Source organism: Parus major, chromosome 7, assembly GCF_001522545.3.
Source record: "Parus major isolate Abel chromosome 7, Parus_major1.1, whole genome shotgun sequence".
In the NCBI taxonomy this organism is placed as follows: domain Eukaryota; kingdom Metazoa; phylum Chordata; class Aves; order Passeriformes; family Paridae; genus Parus; species Parus major.
In genome coordinates, this window is record NC_031776.1 from 33,821,109 (window position 1) to 33,833,859 (window position 12,751).

Genomic DNA, 12,751 nt, shown 5'->3' on the forward strand with positions numbered 1-12,751 from the left:
AAAAATACCAGAATGAATATGCAAAAATTATTTCCAGCATATTTTAAAAATCTCTTTTTAAGCATAGAAATTTACAATTTAAACACCTAAAAGATCTCTCCAGTTTTTGCTCTTCCTGGAATCTCTCCTGGCATATGGACAAGGGGCCCAATCCCTCCTCTTGATGGCAATGCCAAGGGTGCAGGGAGGAAAGTCAGAGTGCATTTGACATCTTTGGTGGGAATTTTGCCTGGGGAAAACAGACAACAGCTGAATAAATGTGATACAGCCCTGACTTTGTGATTGTTCTGGGACAGCTACTACGCAGCATCCTAATTTTCGTGTAAGGTGAAGTCTGAGAAATGTTTTGCCACCTCAGCCCTGTGCATCCTTCCACCCTGCTGCAGGTTTGTTCATTCCCAAACCATGTCCAGCCTGAGGTTCTCAATGACATGGAAGTCTGGAGATCATGGGTGAGGATCAGAGGGATGCCAATGAAAGCTCTCCAGTGAGGGCCAGAGGAGGCTGTGGAGGAGAGGGGAGCAGGAATTTCAGGAGCTGGCAGTGATGTCCTGTCATGTTTCTACCACTTCACCCAACAAAAATAAGTAGTGATGGCCCACTGCTATGGTAGGGCAGGGCACCACTGTGAAGTCACCTCTTTGGCCAAAAATGAAAAAGAGGGAGCAAAATACCTATATAGAAAATAAGCAAGATTCTTGATTTGTAAAGACGTGTATAACCACACACTGACAGGTTCAAGAAATTCAATTAAATTAGAAATTTAATGGATGTATGCTGGTTTTGCCTTTGAAGACATTTTTATTGAGGTGTGAGCAACTATTTGTGTTTGGAAAGGACCGCAGGTCAAGCATCGCAGCGCAGCCTCTCTGCTGGCTATAACTGCTGTTGGGGAGGTGCATTACAGCCTCGAGTTGTGCATTTGCAGAGAAAATATCACCCTGTCCAGATGCTCAAGTCTGCTCTTTCTGCTCAGAAAACCCCGCACGAGGCTCTCACGGTGTACAAAAAAACAGGAAAAGAGCTCGGCACATTTTCCCTTTACATGGCAGAACTTAGAGGTGAAACACAATTATTTCAGCCTGCATCAGACTATCCTTTAGCAAAGTCCTAAGTCTAATTAACCCCCAAAATCGACTGACAAGGTTCATTCCTCTCCTAACCGGTTGTATGTACGCTGGGCATGCAGTACCTAAGTCAGATGCTGCTTTGTTATAATTAGGGCAGCAAATTTTGTTTTCTGTTTGGTACTTGCTGGTACATATTGCATGTAATGTATGGCACTGTTAAGGGAAAAAAATTGGAGTCAAAGTGCCTGGAAAGTTAGGTCTGCTCTGTAGCACTGTGAGATTGTTGACATCTGCCGAGGTTGGAGAGCTCAGTAAGCAGGAAATGGGGTGTCACTCTGAGTGGTAGTTTACCATTATCCTGGCATCCTAATGAAGTGTCTGCAGTGCACAGAGCTTCTGGATGGCATCTTAACGCACGGCTAAGCAAAAGCACTTCTCTCCTTGTCACTGTCATCCATCTGCCTGCACCCTACTGTAGCCAATGGGATGGAACCATGCTACAATGTGCTATAAGCCATTTAGAGTTGCACATTGCATAATCAGTCCCATCAAATATGTAAAAAATGACTATTATTGGTTATTTCCCTCAAACTCTGGCACCTGGAGTTCGATACATTAAAGTTTAACTTTTCTAAGTGCTGTTTCTTCCCATTAATTCCACATATATTTTTGTTAAATGGGAGTGAGTTGCAAACTCATTGTCTTGGCTCTTGCAAGTGGATCACAAAAGTTGTATAAATATTCATTGCAAATTCTACTTTATATTACACAGGACGAATTTATCAATTGCCCAGATAGAGCGGTTTCACACAATTCTCATTTTCTTTTGCAACAACTAATTCTGAGGCATGAATAAAAAGTAAATCAATTCGGATCACAAATTGCTTGTTTTTTTTATAGCTAATATTAGTTAGTTTCAACACTTCTTATAGATTTTTTTAAAAAAAAAACCCAAGAAAATATTTTACAATATATTTGCAATAGAGGATCGCCACAGTGTACTGTGAGTGATTAAAACTGGGACTTTTATGTTGCATGCAGTAACATTAAAATATCCTGACATTAAAAGTGGTATGAATAAGTGATTTATATATTAATGCATTAAAACCTGTGTATCTTAGCCAGAATGACTTCCAGAATATGAAGACTGACCAAATGAAAGCAGAGTTTTGGGCAGTTGATGTGTCTGGAAAAAAAAATAAAAATAAAAAAAAAATAAGCAAACAGAGTACTCTCTTTTAAGCAAGTTTTCATTCCCTGATAACTCCAAAGCTATCAAGGACTGGGGTTAAGCATTGTGTGACAGAGCAAGCTTCTAAAATGGGCAAGAGCGAGATGAATTGGCTAAGTCGGGTGTTTATTTATACAAACAAGAGGGCAGAACATAATTTAGTTGCATCAGGAATTTTTCACAGACATTAAAACTATAGCAAACATAACAGCGGGGATGCTTGCACAGCAGCACAGTGGGGAAGCTCACAGAGCGTCTGCCCACACTCTGGCTGGCTGTAGCCAGCGCCATAAGTCTCACAATTTCATTAGCACTCGAAAATCCACCTAAACCACCCTGTTCCTATTTAAAAAAAAAAAAAAGGAATGAAATGAGCACACCCCCCACCCCCCAAAAAAAGAGAAAAAGAAAAAAGAAAAAAAAAAAAAAACCCAGACAAGACCCGTCTTTCTCTCGGCAGCCGAATCAGTTGAGAATTGTTGGAAAAACTCTTGGCAGGCAGATTTTGCTGTAGCAACAGTGTGTGACGTTTTAACCACAGCAGAAATCTTATCCAAAAAAACAGAACAAGGTGAGAAGAGCCTGTAAGAAAATCAGGAAAAACCATGCCTAAAAAGCCAACAACAACAAAAGGTGGCAGATCAATAGTTTGATATTTTATGCAGGATCATAAATCACTGGGGTTTTTTCAGCAGTTCAGCCGTGAGGCTCGAAAGCATAAAAAGAAACCGTGGCTTGTGATAAAATTAGGCATTAATGTGAGGCATAAATGCCAGTTAACATTAAACATGCACAAGCCACCGAAATGCCTGGAAAAAGGGAAATGGGTGCTATAGTAAAACTATACAAAGTAAATCAGACATGAATAATGCAGCAGGTCTGAGGAGGGTCACGGGTCAGACCCCAGTACCTTACAAAATAATGAATGCATGTCAGGTTAGAGACATCCATCCCTTCCTAGCTAACGTGAGTTATTGGAGATAAACCCTGGACTTCCTGTTCTGAAACAAAGTGGCTTGTTGTAAACATCCATGTCCATTTAAAATTAATGATTAAAAGAAAGATTCGGTGGGATTCGCTTAAGTATTCTTTATGGACATGAGTGCTAAAGGTTACTTTCTTCATTCATTTTTACTCAGCCACTGTTATGTTAGAGACACGTCATGTTTTCTTCTGCGCCCAAATGTTTATCCTAAGCTCATTTACAAAAGGGCTTATATAATAGTAAGAGGGATTTTTTTCAATGTATTCTTCATTTAGATATAAACAAGAGAGCATCCCCACGGTTTTGCTCTGTTAAAGGGAGCCAGCCCTATTTTTAAAGACAGTAACCCAAATTCTAAATATATTTTCTATGATTCTTTTACATGGCAAAACCATCTGTGATTCACTTCAGAGTATCCTGATCTGCTGAAATTATCCCCTACGTCTCACAAAATTTCCCCCCAAAAATGCAAAGAGGATTAACCCTCCTCTCACTCTTTATTTGATATGTGTGATTATGATGACTTTCCTTTCCAAAATTTTCATGGGAAAAAAGAGAGTCTGACTTTCCAAAACGATTTTTTTCCCCTCAGATTTTCACCAATTTTTACAATAAAAAGAATGTAATTAAAAACAATATTGTTTCTTTTTATCACAACTGCTCTGCTTCCTTTTCTAGACTTAGCTGGAGAATTTAACAGCTGTTCAGTGTTTTCCTTCCTTTTCATATTGCACTGTTTGGCTTCATGATACAGCACAGAAAAGGGGGATAACTTTTTCCCCACCTATTTGTAAAACCCCATGTTTAAGGATTTCTTCCCTCCACTTGGGCAGGATAGAGAGAAAAACCTAAAAAAATATAAAATAATTTTAAAATCTTTCTACTCAGGGATCTGAAAGGGAAAAATTTCTAGGAATTTGGAACTGAAGTAATTTCAGAAATAAAGCAAATACATAGGTATTGCAAATGAAACATAAGATCTTGCATCTGATCTGTTAAATATTCCATCAACAAGGTCAAGAGTAAAGACAAGCCCAGCCACAAAAACTGAAGCGAGAGTAAGCTTTAATAAAAAAAATGAACAGTTTATCCTCTTCAGCTTCTCAAGTGGAAAAACAAATTCTTTTATACTAGAGAAAAATCAAGCGTGTATATAGCATTTAAAAAAAAAACACCGATATCAACCATTTTAATGAAAGACTACCCAATATTTTCATGGAACTATAAAAGGGAACAAGACTAAGTGTTACGGCAAAAAGCCTGGGCTCAGCAGCTTTGTGTGGGAAATGGTGAAATGTGACTGTGATTTATAATGAGAAAAGGTATCTACAACATACAATTTTCTACCTAGCTGCAAATAATAATTCATAGTGATGTCCCTTCCAGATAAAATACCTTTGCAATGTAGGACTCATGTGGTAAAATGATCATGATAAATGTCAGACCAGTGCAGGTAACGGCTTTACAAACCATTAAGATTAGCTGGCTCTTTTTTTTTGATGATAACAGTAACCATGCTGTGACTCTATGTGGTAATAATATCTCAGTACTGATAAATGCCAGAGCCAGGCAGAGGTGTTTATCATTCCCAGTTCAGAAATGCTGACTAAAGTTACCACATGTTGCCTGTCTTTTTTTCTTTTACAATAGACTAACAATTAACAAACAGACCTATGCACAACATAATTTTATGCAAAATTTATATGGTTTTTGTTCTTTATTGCCTACCTAAATATTGCCTATGTTCCAGTACCAATGACTTTGGTACAGGAAGCCCTAAAATGAAGATTTCTACCCTTGCCATTCTCTCAATAAATACTTTTTCTATAAATTAATATGGGGGGGGAGGGGTCTTTTATTTTATATCTTTTACAAATGCACCTCACAAAGAATTGCAGACTCTGTGAGCAGCAGAGGGTGCAGGGATGAGGTTCCCTATCTGGTATCTGTGTTAATCAACACAGAGCAGAGACACTTCCATCAAGAGAACACAATCAAGTTTTATTGTACAACACTTCCTTGTAAATATTCTGCAACAGACAAAGAGTGAGCCCTTCCTTCCACTGAGCTTGTCCCTGCCTCAGTGTCTCAGTTCCACTCAATCCTATTGAATTTTCAAGAAAAAAAAAAACAAAACAAAACTATAATTAAATATTAAACTACTTGAGAAACTTTATTTGTGAAGTTGCAGGAGAGGCAAGGCAGCCCCAATATTAATATAACTAATCTAGAGAGATCATAGCACATCTTGTCATGTCAGAGCATGTCCAGAGAAGGACAATGGAGCTGGGGAAGGGTCTGGACCTCAAGTCTGATGAGAAGCATCTGAGGGAAGTGGATGTGTTTACCCTGGAGAAAAGGAGACTCAGGAAGGACCTTAATCCCTCTCTGCAAGGAGCTGACAGGAGGTAGCATGGTGGAGGTTGGTCTCTTCTCCCAGGTAACAAGTCACAGATTGAAAGAAATGGCCTCAGGTAGTGCCAGGAGAGGTTTAGGGTGGATATTAGGAAAAAAATTCTTCATTAAAGTGATTGCTAAGCATTGGAACAGCTGCCCAGAGCAGTGGATGAGTCACCATCCCTGCAGGGATTTAAAAGCCATGTGGATGTGGCACTCGAGGACATGGTTTGCTGGTGGACTTGGCAGTGCTGTGTTAAAGCTTGGACTCTATGATCTTGGAGGACTTTTTGAAGCCAATTGATTCTATAATTTTATTTACGCACACCAAGCAGCACAAATAAAAAGCCCAGAGAATTTTCACCCTCTTCCTATAATAAATTAACTTCTGCATATTTCATATCAGTTTCATTTGTAGCTTCAGCCCTGTTTCCACTGGGCAGTTCACCCATAGAACAAAGCTGAACAATGGCTTGTGGCAGAAAACAACAAGGAAGACTGAAAGACTGGGGGAGGTTGTGCTGTTCAGAAGTTAAGGTTTTTTGTAGGTCAAACCAAAATGAGAGAAAGTGGGCTCTTCATTTGTGTTTAACTTCATTATCACTACTGTCAATTGCTTGACTTTCTAGAGAATAAGTCCATAAGAAAGTTTAGGGTTTTGGTTTTTTTTTTACTGGAAACTAATACCTATGCACTGCCTAGGTCCTTGTCTTCCACATCTATATGATTGTTAAAATTAAAAACAATTTCAATATAAACATCTATATCTGTGAGAATGAAGTATTAACCTCAACAGGAATTAGCAACACATGCTGAGGAAGGAATATTATCCTAGTCACTTTAATTTTTAAATTAAGCTTGATTGCAGGAAAATTTTAGCTTGAAACTTTTTTTTGGTGAAATCTTTAAATCAAGTCACTAATCACCACGTATGCTTATGCAGCACCTACTGCAACTGGGATTTAATCCTGATTGAGATCTCTGAGTGCTAGGGTAATATGAATATTAAAGAGGAACATATACGAAGAATGATAGGTGATAATTAAATCATAGATGATAAGATCAGAAAAGTGTTCTCAGGTTATCTAGGGCATATAACATGCAAGATGTTTTCCCTACGTCAGACCTACTGGTACCTTATCTAATCTGTTCCTAAATGAAAGCACAGTTGTACATGACTTTGCTTTAGTTGCAGCATCTTAGACAAATCAATGAAAATATCAGCCAAACCTTTCCCACAAAACTATGAATCATGGTAAAACAGGAAGGTATACCTTAACAGAAATGGTAGAACTTTAAGGACAGATTAACGCCCTTAGTTCTGCATTTTTTATTATGAATTTTAAGTTCAAAACATTCTTTATTTTCCTGCAGAAATTCCAGTTGTGGGATATTATTGGTATGAGAAAATAACTATAGTGGAATAGTTTTTCAAAATAATTTTTCACAAGGATGAACTACCAAAAACAATAGCAAATTTTTTATTTCCAAATATGATGGGATGTTAAAGACAGAGATTCATAAAGATACTGGATTTAATTATGATGAATAAAAAAGGACAACAAAGATTACATAGGAAGTCCACCTACCACCAAAGCTGCACCTCTGGACAGATGTAATTCCAAAGGATAATTCCATTTAAGATGTGGGACTCATTTCTTGGAGGTACTTTATCTAAGGAAGATGGTCTACCACTCTAATAAAATAAGTTAAAAAAAAATCCTGTAAATCAGAAAATACTTTCTTAAGATTAACAGAGAATTTTTAATCTTTGCAAACTATTTTTGTTGTCTGTTAATGTGAAAGAAGGTATGAAATATTCTGGTTTTAACCACATATCCATGATGACATTTCTTTTAAGGTATTAGCTACAGCACTCTGCAAAGCAATGCCCTAATGTGGCACTCAAGTGTTTTTTTTTCTTTTTTCTTCCCTTAGAAATCCAGGACAACGCCACTCGCATCAAATCCATAAGGAGCCTGGTAAAGAAGCTCCCTAGACCCAACTATGATACTATGAAAATCCTTTTTGAACATCTACAGAAGTAAGTAGAACCATGGTACTGACAGATCAATAATTTTAAAAAAAGGAATCGGTATGTGGTGTCCTAATCCTATTGGAAGTGTCATCCAAAATACCAAAGATAATTACATTCTTTGGCAAAACTAAGCATGATTTATGGTATCTATCTATAACCTATTCCTGCACAAAAAAAAAAAGGATGTCTAAGCAAAATCCCAAATTTTAACCCAAGTAGAAAGCAGGACAACTCTGTTTCCTTCAATGCAGTCAAAATCATTGGGATTACCATGTTACAGGTGCACTGAATTGGGCAAATGCAACATGTTCTGGATTGCATTTCAGTTTGACTGAATTTCTGCAGGAATGGCCTTTTGGATGATTTGTGTTTTCAGCACTGAGGTCTCTGCTGTTCCATCACCTGTACTGTTCTCCTGCTGTGCTGGGGTCAGAAACAACCTCACTCAAAGCACAACAAGTACTCTTGCCCCTCACAAGGAGCTTGTGACAACACAGAACACAATGGAATAGGAATGGAATAGGAATGGAATAGGAAATGCTGAAGGGAGATATTTGGAAGCGCATCTTTGCTCTCCTAATGTTGCTGAGACACCACAGGGGCAGAAAAACAACCCTGTGAGGCTGCCCCTCATCGTTCCCCTGTGGTTTCCACTCTCATTGAGCTGCACTTGCAAGAGATGTGTCGACCCAAAAAATCAACCCAGGGTGTCACATTCACCTCAGGTTTTCTTCTTGTGCTTCATGGCATTAAAAGTGTACATAGCTTCATATGTGAAGGGCAGGGTCCTGTGATCCTACTGCTGTTGGCACTACCCATGCTGTTTTCTACAGTCACTTTTCAACCAAAGTACCCCTAAAACTGAAGGGACATCAGGATCCGGGCCCCATCGAGGCACAGAGGAGTATTTCATCCCAAGAACGATATACTGACCCCAGTGAGGGAGTGATAAAGGCTCCAAATCAAAGACCACTCTGAGCTTATAATGAATGATGCCTTTATAGTGATCATTTCTTGGCATGTGCATATAAGAGATGTAGATCCTTTATCTTGTTTTTCAGCTTCCAGCTGAAATAGCAAAATGAAGTCCATATAGTTGTGGGAATGTCCCCATTTCATTAAGCATGGAAGGATTTTAAGCAGTCCATAAAATGGCTGAGTTTGGCCTTGCAGAAAAACAGTTTTCTGTGTGTTCATTTGATGTACTGTGTGCACACATTCTCTCCTTCAGCAGGTTATCTAGAGAAGGATGGTAATTTATTACTGGCAATGGAAGAATAATAAGGGAAATTATTTCCTGGGAAGAACATGAGTGCAAGGAGTGGGTACACGCTGTCAGCACAGATATGCCATATACAAAATTTACTGCACTCTGTGTGGCATTGATCTTAACCTGAAAAAGTTTTGTTGCCGTGTCTTAGGGGAGAGATATCAGGTATACACAATAAGTCTTTGATCTCATAGTTAAATCACTTGATTGAGACTCAGGAGACGTGGGTTCAGTTCTTGGCTTTGACCGGATGTTCTGGGTGACCTTGGGTAAATCATTTAATCTCCCTGTGCCTTGGTTCCTTGTTTACAAAATGATGATAATACTTCCTTTGTCTGCCTTGGCTTTTTAGAGCATAATCTATTTGGGACAGCAATTGTTTCCTGCTGTGGATGTGTAGAATAACTGGAGAAACTGGACCAACACTGGTGATTTTTTGGAGAAAAGAAAATGAAAAGGAAAAATAAAACTGCTAAAATAGAGGAAATAAAATACCAGTAGTTCATAATGCAGAGGTACAACGAGACAACACAGTGGCACAGAGAGATGGAAGGCAGGAAGACGTGACAGTGGAGCCATTTGGGGGTTCAGGCATTAGGGAAGTAATTGTCTGAGTCTCTCTGAAGAAGGTCAGTCTTCTTCTCTGCCTCAGACACATCCTCAGGAAAAGATAAGGCTGTTCCATAAACTTTGCTCCATTGGTATGGAAGCAACAGTGAAATAGATATTGAAAGCACAAAAAATCCCCCCAAAAAATAAAACATATGTGTTCTCTTGAACTTGTTGATGCTAAAGGCAGGGGTCAGTCTGAATGATCTCATGGCTCCATAAATAAGAATTAAGTACTGTACTTACATTTTCAGTAATGATGTGATGCTTACATTATGCAAATATAGACAATGTGTGTTTGTTAGAATCAGTCTAGGAAACACGGCTTGGTTTTAGAGGCTACAAAATGTAGAGTTATATTAATTCTGGGGACAGTCTTATGAAGAGGAGTGTCAGTGTCCCTCAGTAGGGCCTTGCACCACCCCCTTTGAACACAGACCTTTCTCAGGAGTTTCAAAAGTTTCTGGTTAGTTGGAAAAATAACTAAACTAGCTTTATTTGAGGCACATTACTGAAGTTTCTATATTTGTTTGTTGAGATGGCTGTTCTTGCCCAGTGTTGAACTGGTCTTAAGGGGGTTCTGATGGGGAGAAGATGAGGGATTGCAGCTCTGCTGTTTCCATGGTATTGCCTTCTTTCTCCTACCCCTTTATTTCCTGTCAGACAGACAGAACAGGGCTACACAGACCTGGACCATGGGGCTGTTTAAGCCCATGACTTCTGTACAGCACGTGAGAGCACTCACTGACTCACTCTGCATGAGAATCCAGCCTTTGCCTTATCCTAAACCATCCTGCAGCAATCCAGTCTGCAGGAGCAGGTCCAGATCAAGCAGAAATAACAATGAGAAATGCACTTCAGAAGGGTCCTCCTTAGAAACCCAGACAAAACAGGTGATGAGAGAGTCTGTGAGAATGGCCTGGCAGCAGGGATTAACACCTGTGCCATATATCTCTCTTAAACCAAGCTCTCTGAAGCTGCAAGAAGTCACAGTGCAGTGTATGCAGCTCACAGGAGGTGGATTAAAAGCAAAGCTTGGGGCTGCAGTACCTGTTCTTTCAAGTTTTTCTGTGTTTGATAGGAAAAACCACAACTTACTGACATCCCTGTTCATCTTTTCATGGAATGTCTTCTACTTAAAAGCAAAACAGACAAAATATGGGGCTGAACAGACGTATCACATAGCTCTTGTCAGTCTAATTCCATAAGGAATTGTTCTATTATGACTCATGCTGGAAATAATTGAGCACAACTACTATTAGACTATTCATGCTTCTTCCCAAAGATGAACAAACCAAACAAATTGACTTTACACAGGAAAGAAACAACAAAAACCCAACCTGAGTAGAGATTTTCCTGAAAAAAGGGCTACAGAAAACAGCCTGTTCTACTTGAACATGTTTAGGGAATATTTGCCTGCTCTGTACTGCCTATATATTTCTGCCCCATACACCAGTTCCACAGATCTCTTCTCTTTCCTCTTCCTTGCTCACATGTGACTTTTACTCCAAAACAAAGTGAGTTAATCACAGGTATCAGATGAAACTGATGAACCTTTCTGGTCCCATTTTTTGGGTGCACACAGGATATCACAGGAACCTTGTCTTGACTCTCTGCACAAACATGAACTGAGTACAATGTATTCCTATCTGAGAAACCATTATATGTAACTGATAATTTACTCACAGTATTGTAATACAAGTTAGGCAGAAGAAGAATTTCACTCTATATAGTATTTTATGACCTGTTTTCATCACAATACCTTGAGGTAGCTGTTACACACCCATTGGGAAACCCATGCATGAGAAGTTTAAATGATTTAAAGTCTCGGCATAAACCAGCAACACAATCTAAAAACCTGGAGGGGATTTTTTTTTATTTGCACAGAAGCTTCTCCAGTGACCACAAAACTTCTCTTTTCTCCCTCATGCAAAATGCAGCAGGGAGGAGGAACACCCTGGCTGGGTCCTCAGCAGCGCGCTCCGAGCTGGCGGACGCCGCTCTGCTCCAGAAGCTGTGTGCCTGCATTATACAGCACTGTGCCTGAGCTCATAAGCTGAGCTTATTAATGTTAAATTAATGAATCTCAGCCTGCTCTGCTTATTAGGTTGAGCTCCGTGCCACCACAAGGCAGCTCTGCGACTCCCAGACCCGAGCTGTGTCACATCTGACCAGGCTGGAGCGCAGGGCAGCCAAGCTCCATCCGTGTGGACACCCCTGCAAGGACATATGATGGAGACAAAAACCCCTCTCCTTGCTCCTGACTTCCCTGCACCGAGGCAGGATAACGTGTGCTATTTACAAAACAATAAAAGGGATGTTGAAATAATTAAACGGGAAGGCAGGGGCCAGCTCCCTTCCCTCTCCCTTCCGTGGGAAGCGCGGAACCCAGATGCCCAACTGTGGAAGATATTCTTCCAGCAGCAGCATCTGCCTCCTTGGCAGGCACTTCAGGCAAGTTGTCTGGGGAGCTCTGCAGTTGCCTCTTGGTTTATCACGTGGATCTGTTAATGTGCCCTATCTGGCTGGCTTGTCCAGGCAGGAGCTGATTTGTTTTACTTCACCTTTGAATCTAAGAAACTCCATTTATTTTGCTCAATTTTTCCCATATTCTACAGAGCATGGCAAGTAATTTTCAGATGCCATCCAGGCTTTCTGCCCTTTCAGAGGGAGAATGATGGTTTTCTTCCCGATTGTCTTCCCCCTCTGCCCAAATTCTTCATTCTTACTACTAATTGTTTGTACCGATTTCACTGGAAATATGCTCCTCATCAAGGGGAGAACTATATATCTAAGACAAACCCACCAATATTAATATATTATCTAACAAAAGTCATAGGTAATAATCTTCAGCTGTTTTGACAAAAATAACAAACTTCCCCCATGTTCATAGGTCTATGAATAGGAAAAAAAAACATCCAACCTTGACAAACAGCAGGGAGAAACAGTCCCCCCCACCCCAAACCTCACAACCTTTGGCAGCAATATTCTGAAAACCCAAGGTTTTTTCCAAACTATATACAACTAAACTGACTTGTTTCTACCTATTAAAAACTAAGGAAAGAAAGAAAACAAGCAGAGCCACGCATAGCCAGCAGCCCACAGCAGCACACACACCAGGACATAATGACAATGTGATGACAAATCCAGC

At 39.7% G+C, this 12,751-nt stretch overlaps 1 protein-coding gene across 3 annotated transcripts in view; it reads left to right on the top strand.

Moving 5' to 3' along the window:
* The window catches only part of ARHGAP15 (Rho GTPase activating protein 15), a 322,532-nt gene that overhangs the window by 291,567 nt on the left and 18,214 nt on the right, over nucleotides 1-12,751 (top strand). For all 3 annotated transcript variants that reach the window (XM_015635331.3, XM_015635332.3, XM_015635330.3), the window contains one exon: nucleotides 7,622-7,727. In XM_015635331.3, the coding sequence (XP_015490817.1) occupies nucleotides 7,622-7,727 (106 nt within the window). The remainder of the gene's footprint in view (nucleotides 1-7,621; nucleotides 7,728-12,751) is intronic.